The sequence below is a fragment of the Pelobates fuscus genome, chromosome 2 (assembly GCF_036172605.1).
Source record: "Pelobates fuscus isolate aPelFus1 chromosome 2, aPelFus1.pri, whole genome shotgun sequence".
Classification (NCBI taxonomy): Eukaryota; Metazoa; Chordata; class Amphibia; order Anura; family Pelobatidae; genus Pelobates; species Pelobates fuscus.
In genome coordinates, this window is record NC_086318.1 from 40,814,092 (window position 1) to 40,841,187 (window position 27,096).

General features: G+C 40.6%; 1 protein-coding gene across 5 annotated transcripts in view; it reads left to right on the forward strand.

Annotated features, from left to right (window-relative positions):
- ITSN2 (intersectin 2) overlaps positions 1-27,096 on the forward strand; it is a 162,555-nt gene that overhangs the window by 55,542 nt on the left and 79,917 nt on the right. For 4 of the 5 annotated variants that reach the window (XM_063442099.1, XM_063442100.1, XM_063442103.1 and 1 more), the window contains 8 exons: positions 305-387; positions 1,151-1,413; positions 2,778-2,927; positions 5,278-5,418; positions 6,375-6,462; positions 13,694-13,842; positions 24,930-25,010; positions 26,691-26,827. In XM_063442099.1, coding sequence (XP_063298169.1) covers positions 305-387; positions 1,151-1,413; positions 2,778-2,927; positions 5,278-5,418; positions 6,375-6,462; positions 13,694-13,842; positions 24,930-25,010; positions 26,691-26,827 — 1,092 coding nt within the window. The remainder of the gene's footprint in view (positions 1-304; positions 388-1,150; positions 1,414-2,777; positions 2,928-5,277; positions 5,419-6,374; positions 6,463-13,693; positions 13,843-24,929; positions 25,011-26,690; positions 26,828-27,096) is intronic. The other variant, XM_063442101.1, reaches the window with a different exon arrangement.

Sequence of the window (27,096 nt, forward strand, 5' to 3'; positions counted from 1 at the left end):
AAATGTTGTATGTATACGTATCTGTATCAGATGATGGCAGCTGCATGCACACTCAGTGTGTGATTTTAGGAGCAATACATAATTGAGAACTTTAATATCTGTTGTACCCCAGAGCAAGAACCGGGATATTCACCAGGAATATAAGGGTCACTGACGCATTGGTCTGGCTTGTCCAGCTAGATGTATGTCCCTGTGTACCAGAGTTCTTTGTTTTGATGGAGCGTGGCCCACATAGTGTTAAAGTTGGACAGAGCTGAGTTGGGGGGATATATTGTGAATACAGTTATGTCTTTTATTTTTCCAGGGGTGGTTCTGATCCTGTAAATGGAACAGTTCCATCATATCATAGGATGCAAGAAGAGGAGCCGCCCCAGAAAAAAACAGCAGGTGAAGTATATGTTTTTTTTTTTCTTTCACTTTCAAGTCCAGAGCTATGCTTGTCTCTAGAGCAAAATGTTCTTGATGTGACCATCTAATGCAAGGATTCCCAAAAGGTAGATCCCCACTACAACTCCCATGATTTGCATGCCTTTAGAATGACAAAGCATCATGGAAGTTATAGTTTGAAAACATCTGAGGAACTACCTTGTGGGCACCCCTGATTTAAAGTGGGCACGTATGACCACACACACATCCACTGACTAACCGCAATGTTTTATGATGTACAGGTAATTATTTACAGTGTGATACTTGTGTGTTAAGAGTGCTAGTTTTTCATTAAATAATTGGACAATATTCCAATAAACCCATTATTAAAAATGCTATCAAATACTAAAGGTGGAACTGTCCACCTCACAGTTTATACGTGAAACATAAAGAATATTAAATAGAGTAATTGGAGTGCCGTGTTATCAATCAATGGCTATAAATACCAAATTAAAATGCTTGAGTGTACATAGCAGTCATGGCTAACATTGGCAGTTCATATAGTTATCAATTACATTTCTCATGATGTACAGCAATCCTAAATTCATATTACCTGAGCTCTCTGCTTTTTGCTGGTTAATGGAAGACTAGGGCATATGTAGCCCAGCAGGAAGACAAGCTTGAAAAATGTTTTTTGTTTTGTTTTTGTGATTTTTTTTTTTCAAACCACCCGTCGATGTAGAGTTCTCTATTAAGTTAACTGTGCTTTTATTTTACTTTAAAGTAACCTTTGAGGAGAAGAGGAAGGAGAACATGGAGAGGGGGAACATGGAGCTGGAGAAAAGGCGACAGCACCTTCTGGAGCAACAACAGAGAGAGGCTGAACGCAAGGCGCAGAAAGAGAGGGAGGAGCAGGAACGTAGAGAACGAGAGCGCCAAGAGCAGGAACGGAAGAAACAGCTGGAGATGGAGAGGCGCCTGGAGAGACAGCGAGAAATTGAGCGGCAGCGAGAGGAAGAGAAGAGAAAAGAAATCGAGAGGCGAGAGGTAAGACATACCCCTGGAGTTTAATACAAAAAATTCAACTATTACTGCTTCCTAAATCTTGCCTCATTACTTTCATAAACTGAAGTCATTGTCTTTTAAGCAGCGTTTGTCTATTATTCAGGTTTAGTTTACAGCAGTGGTGGAACTGATTCCACCAATTGTCCTCCACAAGCACAATATACTGCACATCATCTGCATTGTTTAGGGCTCACACAGGAGAGGTCTGATCTGTTACTATATATCAATAATGCAAGTATACTTAGGAAATGCAGTATTAATCATGACAAGAAATCTGTATACAGAACATGTGAGAGAAGCAGGGATGTATTTACCACAAGGCAAACAAGGCATTTGCCTAGGGCGGCCCCCCCCCCCCTGAAAGTGCCGCAAAAAAATGCCACCCCAAGCTACCAGACAAATGCCTTGCTTGCCTTGTGTTCTGGGGCTGTCCACCTTACTGTGAGTGAGTGAATGAGTGTAGCTGTCAGTGTGTGTCTTTCAGTGAGAATGGGTGTGCCTGTGAGTGTGTGTCAGTGTGTGTATGTCATTTTATGTGTATCTGAGAATGTGTGCCCGTCAGAGAGTGGGTGTGTCAGTGTGTGTCTGTCAGTGAAAGTGGGTGTTTGTTAAACAGTGTGTGCTTATGACTGTATGTGTGTGCCAATGACTGTGTATCTGTCAGTGAGTGTATATCAGTGCATGTATCAATGAGGGCATATGTCTGTCAGTCAAAAAATAGGCCTTTGCACGAATTGGGGGGTCAAATTTAGATTTTGGGGGTGCCCGAATTTAGTTGTGCCTAGGGCAGCACAAATCCAAAATACACCACTGGAGAGAAGCATTTATTGACAAGAGTACCAGACAATGAGATGGGACTTTGTGCTTGGATATTTGGAAATCGGATTTAACTGCACTTTTATTGGACCCCCGTGAGAGTCTATAATGCTATTTGGTTTTATGCAGAAATAGGAGGACACATTGTAAATATTTTTGTGTTTTTGCTGAAGTATGAAACACCTGCGAATAATACTGCATTTACCTGTTCCAGGTGGATACCTTATTCTTGAAATAAATGTCAATGCGTTGGGATGCAGGAGATTGCAAATGTCTTTAGTTGGGGCAAAATATTTAAGGCTGTGCTGAATAATACGCTAAAAATCTATACAGTTTTAATCAGGTGCCATGAATCCTTCAGAGGCAATAATGTATGGTTTCATTTGAACTCACGCATCCCACAATTTACACTGCAGCTTGTATAACGTATATCTTGTGTTGCTTTGTTACAATGGAGGTGTATGTATGTATGAGCTCATGATGATGTAAGATCTACTGCAATTTACAGTATTTTCTGAATTATTGCACAGGCTGCAAAGCAAGAACTGGAACGTCAGAGACAACAAGAGCTGGAACGGATTCGTCGGCAGGAGCTCTTCAATCAAAGAAACAGGGAGCAGGAGGAGATTATGAGGCTCAAATCCAGGAAGAAAAGTTTACAGATGGAATTAGAAGCTCTGGTGAGAACGTGTAATGCACTGGGTACATCCCCTCTAGTTTATAATATTTAAGTCCATGTGGCATAAAATAAAAGGGTGTAGTTTTAAAAGCAAAGCTTGCGTTGTCACTAAACCTTTTTTTTTTCTTCTAGGTTTATAATATTTAAATGCAGTAAACAGGAACACTGTCTCCTAAACCAGGGAAACACTGGGGAAAAACATGGAACGCCCCCAACACTAACTTTTGTTATATACACCTTGTTGACAATCCATTGAAAATCATTCCTGTTGTATATTTAATTTTTGTTTAGTTTCAGTCATTTCAAGATCTGGGAGATAGTATTCTCTTTGATCAGATTTTATTGTAACTAGTATAGATGTTTTTGTTTCACCTGTATTGTAGGGTCAGGTTGGTTTTAAACTGACAGTCCAAATCATTCCTCTTCATTCTTTTTATTGTGTTTATATCTAGCTCTTTCTTCAAGGGACAGTCTAAGCACCAAAATCACTAAATGTTCTTTGTTGATGTTGAAAACATTGGTGTTTTAGATAAGCAGCTACTAGGGTCTCCTTACGAAAATATATCCAATTATTGAATCTACTTGAAGTCTGGCTCCAGCATGCAAAGAATAGTGATTCTGGATGGATCCTATGCGAAGCAACTGATTGGACAAAGATCATCAAGCTTGATGATTTTATTGGATGAGGATTGTCTTCAGTGAAGAAAATAAAGGCCTCTTCCCAGCTCTTTTTCTTTAAATAAACTGTGCTCTGTAATTTAAAGCAGTAAATGAATATGCTTAAAGGATCACTATAGGGTCAGGAACACAAACATGTATTCCTGACCCTATAGTGAAAACCCCCTCAGAATGGGTTAAAATTCACCTTATTTTCAGCTCTCCACGGGTTCGTCGACGCTGGCTACGCCCCCTTGGTGACATCATCAAAATTGCAGATTTTTAGCCAATCAGCACCACCTCATAGAGATGCATTGAATCAATGCATCTCTATGAGAAAAAATTCAGCATCTCCATGCTGTGCAGCCCTGAGCCAGGAAGCCCCTGCAGTGGCCATCTGAGGAGTGGCCACTTGGAAGTGTACCTTAAAAGACAGTGTTTGCATAAAAATGCATGAAGGAGCTTTTATACTCATTTATACGCATTAAGCTGTAGTTGTTCCTGTGACTTTACTGTCCCTTTAATATATACCGTATTTATCGGCGTATAACACGCACCTCATTTCCAGAAGGAAATTCCAGGAAATTTCCACCCCTCCCATAGTATTCCCCCCCCTCATCCCATAGTGTCCCCCCCCCCCTTTCCATAGTAATCTCCCCCCCCCCTCCCATAGTATTCTCTCCCCCCTCCCATAGTATTCCCCCCCCTCCCATAGTATTCCCCCCCCTCCCATAGTATTCCCCCCCCTCATCCCATAGTGTCCCCCCCTTTCCATAGTAATCTCCCCCCCTCCCATAGTATTCTCTCCCCCCTCCCATAGTATTCTCTCCCCCCTCCCATAGTATTCTCTCCCCCCTCCCATAGTATTCTCTCCCCCCTCCCATAGTATTCTCTCCCCCCTCCCATAGTATTCTCTCCCCCCTCCCATAGTATTCCCCCCCTCCCATAGTATTCCCCCCCTCCCATAGTATTCTCTCCCCCCTCCCATAGTATTCTCCCCCCATAATATTCTCCCCCATAGTATTCTCCACCCCCTCCCATAGTGTCCCCCCCTTTCCATAGTATTCTTCCCCCCCCTTCCCATAGTATTCTCCACCCCCTCCCATAGTATCCCCCCCTTTCCATAGTATTCTCCACCCCCCATAGTGTGTGTGTCCCCCTCCCATAGTGTCCCCTAGTGCACTTTCCCTCTGTCCCATATTTACTTACCTGTCTTGAATAGTGTGCACACTTCCTTTCAGTCCCGCCTGAAACCGGAACCTGAAATTTAAGTTCCAGTTCCGCGGTGCGCGCTGTGAAGCCGGCCCACGCTTCAAGACAGGTAAGTAAATGTAGGATATCGGCGTATAACACGCACCCATGATTTTCTCCCTATTTTCAGGGAGAAAAGGTGTGTGTTATACGCCGATAAATACGGTATTTCATATAGTTTTTTAAATATATTTTTTAATTAGAATGTTGGTTTAGATACAAACACCTACGTATCGCTAACACTCTATGGGGGAAGAAAGTAAAATATTGATCAAAATATTCTATAAAGTTATGCTTTTAATGTCCATTTTTCTAGCAACATTTATAAATTACCTTTTGCACAACCTTTAACTTTGTTTTTTATTCATTTGTTTTGCATCAAGTTCAGATAATCTTGTTTTCTTTCTTGTAAATTATCTTTTCCCTATCAATTTGGCCTTTAGGAGGATAAACATCATCAGATTTCTTCAAGAGTCCAAGATGTCCGTGGCAGAAAACAGAAGTCGAAGAATGAGTTGGAAAGCGTGGATAGAAAATGTGATCTTGGTGTTGTGGAGATCAGACAACTTCAGCAGGAGCTTCAGGTACAAAGGAGAACTATGAAACAATGTTGGACTGATCTTTATAATGTGCTGTGATCCGTCCGTGGTGGGAACAATCATCTGTCATCTATTTTCTTTGTCCTCCTCTGGCTTATGTCCTAATCCTTGATCCTTGACTCTGAAACATTGTAGACTTGTAAATTGGGTTTCACAAATCAAGTGCTCTGGGCTCCAACTATGGTGAGAGTTCAATGTTCAACAACTATGTTTGACTTTCCCATATATATCTAGTGCGCACTCTCTCTTTCAGTTACCATCAAGAATGCCCCAGTGATTAATTCATTGGAAACCTGGATCATTGTTCGTATAAATTGGTATGGCTAACGTGAAATGTAATCTCTGCCTTTGCCATACCAACACAAGGTCAGGTCTGCGCTTGGCGGTAGAAGCTCATGCAATGTTAAACCCTTTCGAAAACAATTTACTATTGAATGGAGGCACAGCGCCCGGGGACTCCCAGTACCACTACCACTTCAAATAGATAAAGTGGTAATAGTGCCTAGAGTATCTCTTTGATGAATATGCCCCAATAGTTGTTTACACCTTACGAATGATCCCATACCCTGCCCTCATGGAGTTCAGAGGGGGAAAAAAAAGTTAATTGGTGTTAAGAAGGCACTTTAAGAAAGCTAAATTGCATAGTAAACCTTCAAATATTCCTTGAGGGAGTTGCCCAAGTTTTGTATTGTCAGCTTGAAGCACAGTACATGGAATGTTTGAAGGTAAGTGTTGTCGGTGTTGAAAGTACTTTAACATGGTTGAGGGGGAAATAAAGTAGAAGAAACTGTCATATAGAAACTGCTCTAATGTTACAATTGGTTTAATGCTTCCTTTTAAACGAGGGACAATCACTACCCGCAGAGTACCCGCTTTCCACAGTCACAGTGCCATTTACCTGAACCATTAACCTGCAGTCATTTTGTTTTTTTCCCCTCTAGGAATATCAAAACAAGTTGAGCGGCTTGGTTCCTGAAAAGCAAGCTTTAAATGAGAAAATTAAACAGATGCAGCTTAGCAGCTCACCTGGTAAGTAGATGAAAATTATCCCAACATAACTTCTTTGCTCTCTAGATGTGTAACATTGTTTACAGTTGCCTGTTTTTTGTGTCACTGGTCAGTCATTGTCTCGTCTAATGTATCCAATGAACACCAGTTTGTGTTGCTGTGTTTTTGTTTGTTTTAATTGTCTATGTTAGTTCGGGAAAGTTAGAATACAACTAAACCGTTTCAAACAAAATAAAATTAAACAATTCTAGAATGTCCCCATAAAGTACATGTGAAAATAGCACTTTGCTATTAGACAGTTTAAGCTGCCATTAAACTAATAACCTATGCAGATGGTCGATCAGAATAGACTGAATGTCTTGGGGATGCAGTACATAAGAGGGATGGATAATACTTTGTTGTAAAATCAGAAGTCACTCAACTATATTAGATAAAACCATAATATTAGTCAGATCTACACTGTAGAGGGCTGTGGAGATCAACTATACGATCTTTTGTAAAACACCCTCTCATCAATTTTAATTAAATATTGATTTATTTCTCAATCAAATAATTTAGCAGGAATATGTTGTTTCCTTACATTTTACAGTATGTTACCATTAAAAATCATGCAGGTGAAATATACTCTATTTTATGATGTATTTGTCTCTAAAAATGAATACCTTCCTACAGATTCCAGATTATACTGGGTAAATTTGCAGTACTTAATATGAGATTATACCACAAAGCTGCATTATTCCCATACGTAATAAACCTCCAAAGCCATGGTAACAGCAAACCGGAAGAGCACATAGAAGGTATACCTGTCTCTCCGCTCTATTCTGGATCCCTATAACCAAAACATATATTCACCTACTCTCTACCGTAGGCCGAATATTGCATATGTGGGATAAGATGCTTTAGCATATACTACCCCTAACCAATAACTCTGAAAATAACACAATACCCTTTTGACAATTATAGCCCCTCCCAGTAACTTTACAAGCTGAGTTATAGATCAATTACATTTTATTCACCAACTATGACTTTGACTTTGAGAATTGCAACAGTAGCATTAAATCCCAGCCGCATATTTTTTTTTTTTTTTTTTTTTTTACTAAAGGACTTGTTAAGCAGATCTGCAAGTACATATTTTCAGATACATTATCCCATGGCATAAAAAAAAAAACCAAGGCATGTTATATGTTAAAATTGCAGTGACCTCATTCTCTTGGACCTATCCATTGCATATCACTCCAACTGCAGGAACAACCCCTTATTACTTAGCATGGGGAAAAAAGACTTAAAAGTATCAATCTCTAACCAAGAATGGTCGCAAATCATAAACGCCCGCCAGGAACATACTTGCTTATATAGCATAATCGAGGCCCAGAAGATCATGTTATTCCACTGGCACCTCATCCTACATAAAACTATCTAGAATTGGCAGTACCAGTACAATGCTGGAGATGCATAAAAGATTCAGGGACATGTGGTGAAACAGACATTTTGGAAACTATTACATATATATTACATGATACACAGAGCATATTAACTACTATAATCCTGCTATTTCCAGTTGTTCCTCTTAAAGTTATTTCACCATCTTTCACACTGCACCATAGAGCGTTAAAAGGACATTTGTATCACTTTATATTTATATTATCAATTCGTACCTCATGTATAACTAAGCAATGGAAAATGAGGAATTGCCTACCTGTACCTTAAATAATGCAGGCTATGATGAAGTTTGGTGGATTAAAAAAAAATCTCAATACAAAAATGTTATGGCTAAAGGAACCCTCCAAACATTTAAAGCAACTTAGGTTGCTGGAGTGCTTTGTGTGAGGAGCATTTTAATTTTACAAAAAGTGCAGGTTTCATTAGATATTGGCACTTTTATAAATTAACCTTCTTACCCCCTTCCCCTCCCCCACTATCAATTGGACAACAGGTTCTTTTAATTCCTGGTTGTTTAGCTCAGTGGAGCTAAACTCAAGAGGCATCAATTGCCAAGAGCACCTGCCTTGCAAAGACTTCTCATTGAGCTGGATTGGGAAGTCTGTGATTGGACAGCCACAGAAAGTCTGGGCGGGATTAGAAGAGTTGGGCTTGCAAAAGCTACGTACAAGAGAACTGCTATTTGGCAAACTATTTTTAGATATCCGGCCAATGAAAAAGGCATGCATGTTTACATTTGGAGTATATCCACTAAATAGTGATTTTTTGTTTTATTGATTTCTTTATTTGTATTTGGGCAGTGGAGTGTCAGTTTAATTCCTTCCTTTGTGAAGCACCCTAACTCTCCATATCAGGCATGGTTGTTAGCCTTCATGGATGGATGGAGGCATAGGAGTAACGCCATTATTTGATATATATATATTGGCGTATCGCTCTCCCTTGATTACTTTATGCAGAGATGTAAAGCGCCTTTATTTTTCTCTCTGTGAATTGAGTACATTTCCCCTGGCAGCTAGTTTGTATCTAGATTTGCATGGTGATGTTTTAAAGTTAGTGTATCCAAGAATTCTTTACATGTAATTCTACTACCAAAATATCAGGTTACATACACTGTTTATACGAAGATCCTTTTCTTCTGCTCTATGCAGCTGTCTGGTTTTCCACGGTTTCTGTTCTGCTCAGTTTTGGAATATAGTTAAATTTAGAACAAATATTTTGACTGACACTAAACAATATAAGCGCTACAGCTCGGTTAGAGTATTCTGGCGCCATCACCCCAGTTTAGGAAGCTTGACGTATACCAAGGCACTTCAGCCCCCAGGGGCCCCCCCTTCCTAAATGGTGTTAATAATCGTGAATTAACACTTATCAGTCTAACCAAGGAGCTTGTGAACTGCAGGAGCTGGGAAGAGCCCAGTTTATGTCAAACCATTCCTTAACATTTTCAATTAAACTGTCTTGTGGTACGAGGACACTCTAGACAACATGACCACTACTGCTGGCTGTAATGCTCGCGTTGATTCAAGTGCTTCTCTAGGTTCATGACCACTACCTTCCTGTGTGCTCTTTCCTGGGGAAATTATAACATAAACGTCCTTTGATGTATAGTTGTGATACAGGACTGGACATTATTTCCTTTTCTTTTGCACGGCTTGACTGATTTTATTATGATTAAAATCTTTGAAAGAAATAACATTTCCTGTCTTGTAACTGTTCACCAAATAACTAATAATAAAAAAAAAGAACTCAAAAATGTAAAATATATATGAGGTATATATTTTTTCTTTTCTTATGAGGTTGCTGTGAGTTGGAGTCATTATATTTCTACATACCCTGTTAATTTTGTTGTATGTGTATGCTTTTATATTTAGTGACTATTATTTAGTTTTATTATTTTCAATGTATACGTTTTCATGTCATTGTAACTATAGCCTGTGCTAATCATGCAAAGTATTCTATCACCTTTGTCTTTGCCCATCATGTTACAAGTTAGTTTAACCAGCTCGGGCCCATATATCTTTCTTGTTCCTTGTTTAATGGTTTTATTTCGCTACTTAAATACCTCTGTCTTATCTCTGTAATTCTCAATCTTAGCTTTTGTTTTTCCTTAAATGACCTTAAATCAAATGTCCATCTATTAGCCCATCTGACCCCAATATACATCTCTCCCACAGTCTGATTTTTAAACATACCCAGTCCAGCATAGAACTCAGAGCTCCCTCAGCTGTTCCATGGCCATTTGAAACAGGTAGCCTTCTGGAAAACTGATTTCTCTCCAACCCACCCCATGCTTAATTCATCATTTATAGATAGTCTCTCACACAACTTTCAATCTCCTGAAAGGACAGGTGCAAACACTGATCAGCACACCCTTCCAATCTCTTAACCCTATAGAACACATACCCTCTCTCCCTACAAATAGATCTATCACACAACAATACTATATACTTTTTATTTAATTTTAGTTTTTCGCAATTTCTGTTTCATTTTCAACTACACACCTCATACCACTAACATGAATCCAAATATAACCATACTGATATTCTTAATAACCCTTTTTTCAATCCAATTTTGTTCACACCACTACCAGCATAAGCACACACCTCAAACTGGAACACAAATTATCATACACCATGGCATGCTCTGCTCCTGTAACTTATCTGCTGAGTGCTGGTGGAGAGTTCTAAAAAATAGTTCTCCTACCCCCACCTCACAAAATTATAAAGTATCCCATTCACTATATGCCCAAACAAAAATGATTCCTTATGTTACTTGCCCTTGCAAATGATGTGGAGTCTAACCCTGGTCCCCCAGCTAATTCTAGTCCTAATCTCCCCACTAAAAAAGGCCTCTCTTTTGTGCACTCCCTTTTCTATTCCCTAAACTGGATGCACTGCAAGCCTGGTGTTCCTATTACAAACCAAAAATCATTGTGCTCTCAGAATCTTGCTTAACGACTAAAATACCAGACACCACCATTGCAATGCAGGGGTATTCATGTTTTAGAAATGACAGAGCAAAGAGAGGAGGAATCATTGTTATTTATGTTGACAATTCCATAAAGTTTACCCCTTTACAAAACCTTAGTCCTCCTGCCACCTTTGATTTCCTTTCTGGTACAATTGAGATCTCGTGCAGTAAATCAATCATTGTTGCAGAAATCTACCACCCACCTAGATCCCCTGTGCATTCCCTTTCTGACATGGCCCATCTCCTTAGTGAAACCATAGCTCAAAACCCTAAAAGTGAACTGTTGGTCTTTGGAGATTTTAAAATTGATTGGCTGAATCCTAAAAATAATAGGTCCTTCAAAAAATTTCATCTTGAATCCTTTCTAAAGGACATCAAGAACCTCCCATGACACAGATTAAACATTATCCCAGATCTAGACTGTGCTGTTGAATTCTTTCAGTCTGAACTCCTACAAATTTGGAATCTGCATGCCCCGCGGCGTAAGGCGAGGGTAAAAGGAGCACATATGAACTGGATCAGAGCTGACCTCATCCAAATGTACCAGTTTCGGGATTCTTTGTGGTCAAAGTTTAAGCGTACTGGCTCTATGAATGATCACTGTGCGTATAGACAATGGCGAAATAAATGCACAAAACAAACAAAATTGGCCAAGGCCCTATATTTCTATGAAAATCTGAACAATAACATCTCAAACCCTAGAAACTTTTGGAAAGTCATAAATAAACTGCAAACTCCCCCAATCCACTCCCAACCCTCCACTGTCAAAGTGGGTAACCAAATCCTGCCACTTCCCAGATGTAGCAAATGCCTTTAACAATTATTTTGTCGGATGCTCTACTGCCCTGATTGCCAAGCTAATAAATGGCACGCATCCTGAAACTACAAATGTGGGTCAGGTCTCACTAAATTTGCAAAGTCCCAATATAGACAAGTTCATTTTAGACCTGTACCTGTTAGTGTCATTGAAAAACATCTTAATAATCTAAAAATGAAAAACCAGTCCGGACCTGACCAAATCCCAGCAATGCTGTTGAAGCTCAGTGCGCCGGCAATTGCTAAACCCGTCGCAACTCTAATTAATGAATCCTTGGTGTCTGGATACTTACCCAAACTTTGGAAGACTGCAAGAGTAGTGCCTATCCATAAAAGTGGTGACACTACCTTGGTTTCTAACTATCGTCCTATATCATTGCTCCCGGTATTGTCAAAAATCTTAGAAAAATGTGTCCATACGCAACTATGTGAGTATTACCAACAATCAAACTATCTGACCCCTGATCAATCAGGCTTTCGCCAGAATCACTCCACTACAACTGCCCTCTTAAAAGTTTGCAATGACATCCAAACTGGCATGGAACAAGGAGACCTAACTGGAGCTTATTTCCTTCATTTTGCTAAGGCCTTTGACACAGTAGACCACGACATTCTACTGCACAAACTCAAAAACTCAGGTATTGGTGATCATTCGCTAAACTGGTTTCGATTGTATGTATCAGATCGCTCGCAATACGTGTCCATTTCTGACAGCGACTCCCTCCCTCTCCCAGTCACGTGTGGTGTTCCCCAAGGTTCCATTCTCGGCCCCCTACTATTTACATTATTTATAAATGATCTGTCTAATGTCTGCAAATCCTCAAATGTACGCAGATGACACGGTAATCTATGCGGGCAATTCCGATCTACCGCAGCTTGAGGCTGTGCTCCAAGACCAGTTTACAGAGGTAGAAAAGTGGATCGCAAAAAACAAACTCTTCCTGAACACTGACAAAACTGTCACAATGATCTTTGGAACAGTACCTAAATTACACAAATTACACAATTCCCACCTATCCATCAAAACAATTTCAAATGGCACACTAACCGCAGTCCACTCTTTCAAATACTTGGGTATGATGTTAGAACCCAATCTATCTTTTGGCCTGCACATAGAAAAGCTTGCATCTAAACTTTATCCAAAACTAGGTGCCCTGTACAGAAACAAATCCTGCCCAAGCCCTACAGTAAAGGAAAAGATTGTACAGCAAATGCTGATGCCAATCATTGATTATGGGGATGTAGTATATGCATCTGCATCGCAATCCCACATTAATAAACTCAATACATTGTATAACTCGTTCTGCCGATTTGTGCTACAATGTAATAACAGGACCCACCATTGTGACATGCCAAAAGAACTAAACTGTCTGTCGCTGGAATCCAGACGCACCCTTCATCTTTCCAGCCTTGTGTTTAAGAGCTTTTCTGGGAAACTCCCACCCTACCTGAACACAATGCTTTCCCCGGCTGTTCCCACTTCCTATAACCTCCGATCCACTACCAACACTTTACTTAGTCTACCTCAATACAAAAAGAAAGCAGCCCGATCCTCCTTCTCCTACAGAGCACCACATTTGTGCATCGACCTCCCGCACAAATTAAAATCTTCCCTAAGCTTAAAGTCCTTTAAGAGATCCCTCTCTACATACCTCAAAACAGAATGTACCTGCCATGGTTGATTATATATTTCCTACCTGTTCTATGTTAAATTTTGTATATATTGTATATTAATATTGTTTTTGTATTTTATTGTACACTAACTGTAACAATGCAATGATTTGTGGACCCAGGACATACTTAAAAGCGAGAGAAATCTCAATGTATCTTTCCTGGTAAAATATTTTATAAATAAATAAATGTATGCCCCTTTATTGCACAGTATTTTAACGTGTCCAAATCTTACACAGAATAATTATTTCAGGGCAAAATAAAATCGTATAGAACTGATACAGCATTGATTCTACAATTAAAAAAAAAAAACATTAAATATCAAACCAACTTATCTAAATCTATTTTCTTTTAGATAATTCCAGTACAGGTTTTCAGGGGATTGACAAGAAAACCTCAGAAAAGACCAGCCTTTGCAGAAGTCTTCGTGAGCAGCTGGAGGCTTTGGAGAAGGAGACCTCTGCAAAGCTCCTGGAGATGGATTCTTTCAATAACCAGCTCAAGGTAGGACCGGGCTAACCACAAGTTGACCACAGAATGTTGCCGCTTTTCTCTTCTGTTCGCGATTTGTTTTTCTTTCCGAGTATGTGCAAGCAGCTAGTTAATCTAGGAGAACCATGGCAATAGTTACAGAAGCGATGGAGCAATCAGAGGGCATGACAGTCCGCACGTTCTCTAATTGTATATGAGCCTGTGTACACATGGCTAGAAGCCAAGTACTTGTCCACATACAAAGAGAAGATTTTGACTTATTTTAGAACTGAATATCATTGGTAAAGGGCTTCAGCGATTCTTACAGATAACTATTTCAGTATTAGAAGGGTAAGTAATGAGTATTGTTATTGCTCTCTACTCTGTTATGTTCTCTTTCTTGCCATCAATGAGGGGATTCATCCACTACTTTACCTTATACAATAGTGCTTCACTTGGTCATGAACAATTTCAGAAGGGATTGTTTTTATCATGAACTGATAACACACACTTGTTTGCGTTAATTTGTGGCCTTCGATTTCTGATTAACTACCTCAAGTATGTTATTGCAATAAAAAATAGTTACATTTCTTGTAGGTGTCTATGCAAAATTTGTAACTTTAAAGTGTCGACATGCTTTCAGTAAATATATATATATTTCCTCTGGCCTAATGAATGGTCTGTATGGATATAGCTGGTCTAATGTTCCTTGTGTAGATGAGGTGCATCATGCTTGACAGAGACCTGTTTTAATCATGGATTTACAGATGTAGAGAAAACCAATGTAGATTCACAGCACGTTCCATACCAATAGGTATGCTGCACATTTACTCATCATTTAGCTCTGCTTAGAAAATTATCAATCTATAGTTGTTATGTTAGCGACTGGCATTGGAAAGAGGTGGTTCTGAGCTAATAGGGAGCGCAGTTCATTCAAAATAAATATTTTTAAAAGGTTAAAGTGCATGATTCTTCAAGAGAAAAGGTGTTTAGCGATATTGGCCTTCAGGGATATTTACTGAGGAAGCCCTGGCAAGTACTGATTACTACATATTTTATGACTCCAGATCAAGAATGGGGTCCTCTTAACATTTTGTTTTAAACTGCTTAGGATATTTTCTTAAAGGTGTAGACCATATTTCCTTTGTCTTTGTGATTGGCTTATAAATTATGTATGTGGAATAGGTTAGCTCCAGCAAGATTCTACTTACCTTTGATATGGCACATTTATTTGACAGTCCTTTTTGTTGAAACAAAATGTGAATCCTAGCACATACTATTTGTTATAACCAATTATTATCATAAGCAAATAACAGACAGACATAATGGGGAAAGCCTGCAAATAATATTTTACATGCATTAAGCTGCTTAATCAATAGGCACAACTACGTATTTTAAGTGCTTTCAATTTCTACGTTAACAATCAACATAATAAAAAATAGCAACAATCCATTACTTGCTGTTTCTTTTAATATGATCCTATCTGTTGCTATGAATAAACCTAGTTTCTCACTTCTTCCATTGAAAACCAGGGCTTTAGTCTGCTAAAAACTATAATATCTTTTCTACCACTCTTACCTGTCTGCGGTCACTAAGATATACTTTAAACCAATGGCTGCATTTAAAATACCCGCTTGTGTAAAAACAGACATATGATTACAAAGGCTGAAGAAATTATTTGGGGAATGTCATATATTTGACTAAAATAGGAGAATTTTCCCTGCTTACATTTTATGGTTTAAAATGTGTAATTCCTTGTAGTTCTCCATAGTTCCTAGTTAAATGAATAGCACCATAGATGTTTTACTTGTAATACTTATTTATTCTAAATATAACTGGAAATAATTAATATTCCCACAACTCGAGCAGCAAGTGGCCTCCTGTAAATTCTTTTATTTTTTTTATTTTTTAAATTAAAAGCCACCTGGTTATCAACTTTTATAGTAAACCACATACAGCTGGCTATAAATCGTGTTACGGGTTTGACTTTTTTTCCCCCTAACATATGGTGGCAGTACGATAGAGATGTGCTCTTCCCTGGGACAAGCCTCTGAAAGAAATTAACGTATAAAAGATCCTCCCCTATTGAGTACAAAAGCACTAATCTTCCAATATCCCACAGTTCTTTTTCTTGTTCTAACAGGAACGGATGAGCATCTGAAGACGCCTGGGGGAACTGACCTGATAGCCTCCCGGGTGGAGAGTTGCATGGTCCTGCTCCAACCTGCAGGATTACAGAGCAGGTAGGAGCTGCTTGTTTTTTATGCCGAGTGCGGCTACCGGCTGAACAAGTGTGCAGTCCTTAGAGGCAACCAATCACTGCTCGAATGGGACGCGTGCGCACAGCGGTGGAACGCATGCCCGGGTGGTTGTACGTTCCACCGAAGTTCTGATTGCGCGACTGGGCATGCGTGAACGGAACTTCTGATTTTGGGCGCCAATTTTTAACAAATGTTCTTATAAAAAGTTGTGCAGGTCCCACCGAGAGCATGGAGGCTACTCAGAACGGATCTCCCGTGTCACCAGCCCCCCCACACGGGTCAGAGGTTTTAGAGATCAGATTTATTGGTCTTAATCATTAAAATCTCTATTTTTTATTTAAAAAAAATTAAAGGTATATTATTATTTTTTTTGCAGCTATGTCTGGTCCTGTCTGTCCTGACAATATGGGACAAAGTGACTGCTCCAGTGCCCAAACAGGACAAAGTGACTGCTCTAGTGCCCAAAAAAGCTACTTAAAAACTAAGCATTTTTGTATGTAGTGAATGTTCTACGCCTCTACCAGATGGCACAAAGAAAATAATTAACGTTCGTCCTAACGCTGGAAAGATCTAAGCAACAGGACATTAAATCTTTTTTTATCTTGGTTCCAGGACAACCTAGCTCAGACCTTTGAATCATTTAAAGAAGCTTCAAAGGCAAGTCCACCTACTTCAAAAGCAAGCCCAGTGAAAACTTCTAAAAGACATAAACGGAAAAGATTATCTTCTAGATCTGAGTTGTCTTCTGGTGAATGCTCCACGTCTGAATTTTCAGACACTTCTAGTGATTCCTCATTAATGGAATTTGGGTTTCCACACGAGGAATTAAAAAGGTTTTTCAAAGAAGTTTATATCGCCTTGCCGGAGGATATGCCAGAGGAAGGCAATAAAAAGGCCATGCCAAGACAGCAACATATTCTGGAATTCATGAATAGGGAATGGAAAAATCCAGAAAAGAGGGTGTTTATCTCCAGACATTTCAAACAAATATTCAAGTTACAAGGAGAAGACAAATGGGAAGAATTGCCTGTTGTTGATGTGCAAGTAGCACAACTGTCTAAAAAGACAACAATTCCAATTGGAGAAGTGTCCCAATGGATAAAAGGGCTGAAACCTCTTGCAAATGGGCTTACCAAGCTGCAGGTTTCCAATGTAAAGCAGCAATGACAGGAGCTTCAGTAGCTAAAGCTCAGTGCTACTGGATTCAGGCATTAGAAATTGCCTAGTGGATCAACAAGATAAGTATATGGTACACCTATTCAGAAACCTAAAATTGTCTGATTACCTTCTAGATATAACAACAGAAGTAACAAAACTCTCGGCTCGTATTATGGGATTAACATCTGTCTCCGTAGATCACTATGGCTGAAAGTCTGGACAGCCGATAAAGCCTCTAAGGCAGCTCTCTGTGAACTTCCTTTGGAAAGGAAAAAAGTTATCCGGATCTCCATTAGAAGAACTGATTCAACAAATGTTTTTTTGAGGGAAGAAGGTATCACAATCATTCCCTACTTAGACGACTAGTTTGTCAAGGCAAGCTCAAGAAACGCTCTGGTAGAATATGTGTAATTCACTCTCAGTATCCTGAAGGAGCATGGTTGGGTCATCAACCTAGAGAAGTCAAAAGTTCATCCCACAAGGACCATCCAATTTCTAGGTTTTATTATCAAGTCAAAAGACATCTCGATCCACCTACCTCCTGTGAAGAAAAAGCTCAGAGAAGAGATAAGAGAACTTCTAAGAGAAACAAGTTGCACTCTATGAAAGTTCTGGGACATCTCACTTCTTCCATTCTATCCATAAAATGGGCCACCGCGGACTCAAGACCATTACAGTGGGAAATCCTGACACAATGGTCCAAAAAAAAGATAATTTGGATTCCATAATGGAGATTTCAGAGCCTGTAAAAAATCAACTGTACTGGTGGACAGAAACTCAAATCCTTTCTACAGGTCTGTCATTTCAACCAAAGAATTGGCTCATCATCGCCACCGACGCATCAGATCTAGGATGGGGAGCTTATCTTCAGTACCATATGAATCAAGGCATATGGTCAGTAGAAGAAAGAGAGGAGTCATCAAATTTCAAAGAATTGATGACCGTTTTTTATGCCCTTCTTCAATTCAAATCCCTAATTCTGGGAAAGTTGGTAAGAATTCAATCCGACAACCAAACTACTGTCGCATACATCGACAAACAAGGAGATACAAGGGTAAGAAAACTACAGATACTCTGCACAAAAATTACGTCACGGGCTCAACATCATCTAGAGGATCTGTTGGCTGTTCAGAAAAGTGGTATAAACAACATTATAGCAGACGAACTTAGCAGATCAAGATGGTCCCAGAACGAATGGTCCCTAAATCCTTTGATATTTTCTCAGATTGTGGTGAAATTCAGGATGCCGGTCATAAACATTATGGTAAGAAGAAAGAATGCAAAGGTAGTAAGATTTTCCCCCCTCTTCAAGGCAGACTTTCCTATGGTCCTGGTTGGTGTATCGATCAATTGGGACTTCAAACTTGCTTATGTGTTTCCTCCTGTAAGCCTCATTCTGAGGATTCTACAAAAAATGAGAACAGACAAGGCGTTGGTTCTGTCAGTAGTTCCATACTGGCGAAACCGAAGTTGGTTCTCGGACTTGAGGACAATGGCTTTCAGGTCTCGGGAACTTCCACTATCAACAAAACTCCTGGAGAACACAGGGGTTCCCCTAGAAAGCATGAAGATGTTCAGATTGACAATATGAATGCTACAGCTGATTTTACATCACGAAGGTGTTAAGGATGAAAGATGCCAGTTTTTACTTAATTCCACCAGAAAATCTACCTCGGTCATTTATTTAAGAATCTGGACAAGATTTCTTCACTGGTGCAAGGATCATCATTGCCTAAGTAGTTCTCCTTCTACAGATACGATTTTGAATTTTCTGCAGGATGGTATTAATGATCAGGGTTATCTACACTCAAAGTTCACCTTCTGCTCTTAGCCTCTTACTGGTCAAGAATTTAGCTTCAGACGTTTTGATTCAGAGATTCTTCAAAGCCGTAAAAGCTCATCCGACCTCCTAAGAGAAATGTCTTTCCTTCATGGGATTTGTCAGTTGTTCTTAAGGCCCTTTGGGAAGAACCATTTGAACCTTTGGATTAAATTTCTCTGTAGCTTTTGTCTCTTAAAAAAGCCTTTTTAGTAGCAAAAACATCTGCTAAAAGAATCAGTGAAATTCATGCTCTTTCATCTTCTCCAGAATTCATTATTTTCTTTCCAGACAAAGTTGTCCTACATCCCAAACCATCCTTTCTTCCGAAAGTCATCACATCTAGGGCTATTAATAATCCACTTGTACTGCCTTCCTTTGGTAATCCGTCCGCCTCTGAACGGGAGAAGACATGGCATATGCTAGATGTTAGAAGAGCCCTTATAATTTATATTGATCGTTCATCTGGCTTCAGAAGATCAGACTATATTTTTGTAAATTTTTTTGGACAATTCAAAGGTCTCAGCTTCCAAGGTTAGTATGGCTAGATGGCTAGTAGAATAGCCTACACTTCCTCAAAATTACCTTTGCCTTCATCGTTAAAAGCGCACTCAACTGGGGGGCGGGGCCTGACTCGCAAGCCGGCCAGACGTGCTCTCAAGGAGCTCCTGCCAGCTAAACGCTTGAAAGCACTCAAACCGCACAAAATAGCAGCAGAAAAACCCAAAACCAGCACAAAAAGCTTCCTCTACCGACAGGGACACTGTCCCAATTCTTGCAACATAGCTGACTTTGCTGGTATTCCGGCGCTGTAGCCTATCGAGACCGCGGGTCCGACGGCTGGGAGAGGCGGCCGATCTCCCACCAGGGACCAAGCAATCCGACAAGAACACACAGGAGCCCTGCTACCCCCCCCTGGACCGGTGGGGGTTATCCCGGTCCCCACTGGACTCACCAACGATTAGCCTGTGACCTGCGACAACCACGGACAGTGTGGCTGATCCAAGATGGCCGCCGCACCACAGCCCTCTAGCCCGGAGGATCTGGAATGGCGGAGGCAATTTGAAGCCAGATTTAATAAGGTATGCAGCGACTTCTGGACCCGCATAACCTCACGCTCCCGCACCCCCATCTCCTCTGTGCAGCCCTACCACAACCCACCGGGGCCTACCGGCGCAGCCATGCTCCGCAGCCATGCTCCGCAGCCATGCTTGACACTCGGGTAGACCCTGATCTGCAAAAATGGCTAAGCTTTCTTAGTCTCACAGCGCTGCCTGACAACCAATCTTTGACACACGTTTATCCTGTAGCAGCCTATCCTCTTGCTAGCAAGACACACAGTTATCTACCTAATGTCAGGGTCTTACCTGAGTTGGGAGTCTGTAGCGCAGATATGTTGCTCACCCTTGCAGATAGCCACAGGCCGAGGTGGTCAGGTAAGAATTCACCTGGCCTGTGGGTCTGTGCACGGGGGCTGTGCAGGATGCAGTACCAAATACGCAGGACAGGCAAGGACAGAACCAGCAGGATAGTCGAGGGATAGCCGAGGTCAAAGGATGCCAGAGGTCAGGAACAACGAGGAGTAGCCGAAGTCAAGGGATGCCAGAGGTCAGAATAAACGTAGTCAGAAGCCGAGGTCAAATATACGAAGCAGATAAACTGGAACACTGGTACGACACAGGAATACTAGATCAAAGACTTGACACTGAGCACAGGGCGAGGCTGGGTTTAAATACCCTGCTGATGATCGATCAGAGTCAGGTGAGACACAGACAAGTCAAGGTGCAGCCCCCGGTGTAGTAGCCATGCCAGGATGAACAAGACCGGAATCAGTAGTCTCTGTGTAAAGCTGCTGTGACTCAGAGGCAGAAAGCAGGACTAGGATTGATAAGTTCCCCGGTTCAAGTCCCCTGTTGGGAATTCCAGGAGCGACCACGTCTGACCGTCTGTCTCACAGGTGAGAACCCTGACAGTACCCCCCCCCCCTTTAAAAACGACCTCTGGGCGTAAGTAGGTTCTCCATCGAAATAATCCGCATCTCCAGAGTCACTATCAGAATCCATTGAGTCCCCATAGTGAAAGTCCTCAGTATGGAATCCCTTATTAGCTCGGGATTTCCCAGTACCAGCTTCTGGTACGGCTGACGATCTGTCCAGGTTTTTTAGGTTCCGGGTACAGGTGGCAAGAACTTCCACAACTTCGGCAGGAACAGTGCTCGTAGCTAGCAGTGCTTTTTCGAACACTTCTAGGTCTTTTTTACAGACCGTAGTGCCATTAGAAGCAATGACACAATCCATAGGTAAATCCTTTTCAAGTGGGCAGGAAGTAGTGGTGGTACTACAGGAAGTAACTTTGGTAGTAGATGCAGACGACTCTGGAGCAGGAGGTGAAGTATTTTCCATGGAAGCCAAGCCTGGGCAGGAATAACGGCTCCCTTGTAGCTCTTTAGGCTGATATGCGGTGTATACTGGACGAAGGATATTATTACCCAGTCGGAGAGCTGGAGGTCTAGGAGGGCGAACAGGACAAAGCGTGATGAAGTGCCCTCTTTCTCCACAGTAGAAACACAGACCATGGCTTCTCCTTCGGTCCCTCTCCCTAGGTGTGACTTTGCAGTGGACAAGTCCAATTTGCATAGGTTCCTCAGGGTCAAGTGGAACACAGGATACCTCTGGAGTTTTCCTGGGAACTGGATCATAAGAGGGCATCACTGGGGTGTGGTGATAGTACTCGGTTCCTTGGTTACGTAGACTCCGCGATTTTTTAGTAGGTGGAGCTGGCTTGGGCTTAGTGGTCCTGCACTGTGAGTCCATAGCAATAATAAAGGATTCCCAGCTGACAAGGACAGGACTCTTCCTCTGCAACATTTGGTAAGACCAAACTTTGATGCGTCCAGACAACAGGTTGATAGCCGCTCTGACCCTGATGAAATCCGTGGCGTAAGTTCGAGGCTTTAAAGAAAACAATACCTCGCAATCCATCCTGAATGACTGAAAGGACGTGTAGTTACCATCAAATCTGTCGGGCATGATGACAAAGGGTTCCGGAGCTGGATGTACTGCGCCTTTAAGAGAAAAAATTTCTTGCTGCAACTCCGAAACAGTCTGGGCCAGGCTGGACACTTGCTGGAGTGAGGGTGAGCACATTTCTGCGGACTCCATATTGGTCAAGTCTTTTGTCAGGGTCTTACCTGAGTTGGGAGTCTGTAGCGCAGATATGTTGCTCACCCTTGCAGATAGCCACAGGCCGAGGTGGTCAGGTAAGAATTCACCTGGCCTGTGGGTCTGTGCACGGGGGCTGTGCAGGATGCAGTACCAAATACGCAGGACAGGCAAGGACAGAACCAGCAGGATAGTCGAGGGATAGCCGAGGTCAAAGGATGCCAGAGGTCAGGAACAACGAGGAGTAGCCGAAGTCAAGGGATGCCAGAGGTCAGAATAAACGTAGTCAGAAGCCGAGGTCAAATATACGAAGCAGATAAACTGGAACACTGGTACGACACAGGAACACTAGATCAAAGACTTGACACTGAGCACAGGGCGAGGCTGGGTTTAAATACCCTGCTGATGATCGATCAGAGTCAGGTGAGACACAGACAAGTCAAGGTGCAGCCCCCGGTGTAGTAGCCATGCCAGGGTGAACAAGACCGGAATCAGTAGTCTCTGTGTAAAGCTGCTGTGACTCAGAGGCAGAAAGCAGGACTAGGATTGATAAGTTCCCCGGTTCAAGTCCCCTGTTGGGAATTCCAGGAGCGACCACGTCTGACCGTCTGTCTCACAGGTGAGAACCCTGACACCTAACTACTAGCATGTTTCTCTCACCTTATGCTATTACTACATTTAAAAATTGTGCAGAACCACTACCACAATGTTTGCAATGCTATAGTATTCTGTTGCGTACTACTGCTTTTGTGGCAAGCTGAACTTGTTATGTAATCCGTGCACAACAAAAATAAAGAATTAAAAAAAAAAAAAAAAGCGCACTCAACTAGAGCTATGGCTACCTCTTGGCCGAAAAGGCTCAAGCAATTTCCAGAGCATATCTGCTGAGCTGCTTCATGGTCTTCCTTCAACACCGTTGTGAAGAATTATAGGCTAGACATATTCTCTGCCTCTGAAGCAGCTTTTGGACGCAAGGTGCTTTCAGCAATAGTTGCCTAATTCCCGTCCAGATAGTTTTTTGGGGGGGATCTCGATATATCCCTATCATACTGCCACCGTATGTTAGGAAAAACTTTAATTTTATTTACTGTAAATTTATTTTTACTTAGGGTGTCAGTACAAGTTTCCCCCCTTATTTTGATAATAAATAACAATTTTGCAGTAAGAGGTCTCTAGTGTTTTATTGTTACAAACTGTGGAATCTTTGAAGGTTAGTGCGTTATACCCAATGGGGGAGGATCTTTTTTACGTTCATTTCTTTCAGATGCTTGTCTCAGGGAAGAGCACATCCCTATCATACTGCCACCATCTTAAGGAAAAAGGAATTTACGGTTAAGTAAAATAAAAGTTTTTTTTACTTTTAGGAGGAGAAATTGTTCCTTACAATTCTGTTTCTCAGATTTTTGAGAAACTAAAGTCTTCAAATTAGGATCCTACCTGCCTCTATCTGCTCATTTGTCTCTTTTTCATTACGTGCCCACTCCCTTTCAGCGCGGATCTCCAACACTTGCTTGCTGTGATGTTACATGTTGCGCAGTTTATGGATTTATGAAATGCTGTGTTGTGCAACCTCTTTATAACAGCATGACTCATCACCGCCCACAGCATGGCAGTGTTTGAGCCCTGTGCATGGAGCAACATGGCTGTGTGTACAAATTCAATCATGTGACGTGTGGAGAAAGCAAACATTTTGAGAGATCTAAGACAGTCGTGGCTGTTCATTAAAGTGGCATTTTTTTTGGTGGAATTTTGAACCAATATAGCTAAAGTGTGAAAAATTCTCATCTTTTTTTTGGCCTAAAATATAAAACCGGCATTAAATTGCAGACAACTAATGCTTTAGTGAATAACTGACACATTTAAAGCGGCTCTGTCACTTTCTAGGGTCTTTACATACTTTGTAAAGACTCCCGATGACGTTGCCACTTACAGTGCAGTTGCCTGGTGATGCAGGGAAAGGTAAATTTTTCTTGCATAAATCTGTCCCTCACGGCAGCTTCTTTGTCCGTGCCGCCATGTTCTTATTCAGCTCCTGGCACTTCATCTGCCAGGAGCCCACATCAGTGTTGGACTCTCGCGCATGAGTGCATCACTAATGACTATGGAGGATCCCACGAGACTGTCCATAGGCAATGCCTTTTTTTCTCACAGCTGTCACTAACTGGGGGAAATGACAACACTTGATGGTGGTAACTCCACCGTTTTTGTCAAGTTTTGTCAGTTGTAGGAAAAACTGAATAATACAAAGTATTCCCTACTTTGTCTTATGATATATTTAGACAGCATTGGAATTTCATCAAAATGTAAGTATTTCATAAAGATTTTATCTTCATGAAATTCTATTTTTTTTGGGGTGGGCGAAAAAGCTTTAAATAACCATAACCATGGCAGATCTCTGAATTAACCAACATTTTAACGAATATAACGTCTAAAAGGTAAAACGTTTATTTAATTTTTTTCTGTAGACTCGATTTAGACCCAGTATTTTAGTTATTCATTTTTAAAGTTGTAGTCATCATGACAAGTCTGCTTTAAAGAAGAATATTGCAGAGATATACATACATTTTCCTCTATAAGTTATGGTAGTTTCATTTTATTATTATTTCTGTTACAGTAAGCTGTAGCCTAATGTATTGCTGATTGTAGTGGTTCTCCTGTACATATGCCTGACCATTTTCCACAGGACAGTGTTTAATGTGGGCTCTCTGCCTTATCTTGCAGTTTGAGAATATGGATGGCTCTCTGCTGCAATGCCTTTTGTCTCTGCTCAGCTGTCTCAACAATCTCTTCCTCTTGCTTAAGGTTAATCTCCTTTTTCTTGCTTTCTCCATCTCTCCATTTCTCACCCTTCTCATACTCCTATTTTCCTTTTTATTTCTTCCCCTGTCTCTTTGAGTGAATCTCATAATAATATTAAGGGTTGGTTTAAAGGTAAGTGCATTTACAGAGCGTTGGTAGTCCTACTTACATTAAGAATTCATCCAGACAGCCTGCTTTATTTATTGGCGTAACCATCTCTCAATCAGCATGGTCTCTCTGGACTTCCATATATGTCTGTCTGTTTTCAGAAACCATGTATTTTGGAGATCCAGTGATCCATATGTACTGTCTCTTTCATCTTATGTATACAAACCATTGTGTATTTTTTAAGGAAAGTTTCTGTTTTCAGGTGTCCATTGTGTGTGTAAATGCTGTCAAATATGTTATTTTACATCTCAATATGTTTAAATTAAAGGTTTGGGACAAGATAAATCATATAGCTTATTTCGGAGATCAAAGGGAAAAACTTTAAATAGGGAGACATCGTAATATAGATGTGATTTCTGGAAAATATTAAAGTGAGGCTTTAAGTACCAAAACAACTTTAGTTTATTGAAGCAATTTTGGTGTATAAATCATGCCCCTACAGTCTCACCGCTCATAAAGCATCTAATAAATACTTTCCTGTGATGGATTTGAAGAATCTGGACTTGCTTAATGCAAAGTGTGAGGATGTCCAGCGTCGTTTAACGGAGTCAAACTCTATGAAACAGCAGGAAGTGCCTCTAGTGGCTGACTGGTAGACAACCACTAGAGGCAATCTTAAAGTGTCAATATAAATATTGCAGTTCCTCTGAAACTGACATGTTTTAGATTGCAGAGTTAAGGGGACATGGGCACTGCACCCATACTATTTCAATGAAAGGAAGTGATCTGGGAGCCTATAGTATCCCTTTCTGCTTATGCCTATACCTATTATGCTGAGAGTATCATAATTCCACCTGGTTAGTAATGTTAATAGCATATTTCACTATACCTTCTTGATCGTGGAAGCCTGGTACACTACATCTGTTTGGTCACGATAATAACCTGGTGTACACTATGCTTGCTTGAATAAAAAATACCTGCTTATGTGATAATGTTTTGCACTTATATCTGGTTGGTGACAGTGATAACATCAATCACTTTGGTTGGTAGGTTGTTTTTTTGTTTTGTGTTTTTTATTTAGGTAGTCCATATTGATCACAATGACCCCACATATTAAGTTAACAAACTTTGAATATTTTTGGTTTTCCACAAAAGCTATTTTATGTAAATAGAGAACCCTCTCCACTGGGTTGTGCAATTTTTTTCTCTAAGTCTAAATGGGTGGCCCAATGGCCAAACCATAATGCGGAACTTTAGCCCACAACTGTATACAGCAAGAACAAAGCCTTTCAACCAAACCGCAAACACTATATAATGGCATTGATGTGGTAGGAAAATGTTAGTAGGGAGTCATAATTCAATACTGGTCAAACATTTGTCTTTAACTCTTTCCTTAATATATGGCCTTGCTAAACCCATAATTCTTTCATTTTGTTAGCAGATCTTTTTTCACCATATGTGTTTGCCATCCCCGATCATAGGCTGTCATTGCATTAGGTTGCATGGAGCCCCCTGTCTTCTCATGGGCTAAACACTCTGTCTTGCTATAATGTGTTTCCCCTCTCTCATGATCAGGAGCTAAGGGAAGCCTATAACAAGGAGCAGACTGCTCTTCAACAACTTCAGAAAATCAAGCAGGAGAAAGCAAGTGATATTCAGCGCAAACAAGAGGAGCTTGCACGGATGAAAAAGGAAGAAGAGGAAGCTGCAAGGTAACACTACAGTGATAAGATGTATATTCTCTCTCTCCATAGTGCATATAAGCAAATAACCTTCATGTCTACAGTTGGACTTTGGGAAGTCGCCTTTAGATACAGAAACCCAGATAAATTATGTTTTCACAACTATCCAAGAATTAAAAAGCATTCTAAATTGAACACATAATTATATTTACTATTCTGATTCCAACCTTTACCTTTGATGATTGACCTTTGAAAAAAAAAAAAAGTTATTTTCATCTTAATGTGCTCACGGTCTACAG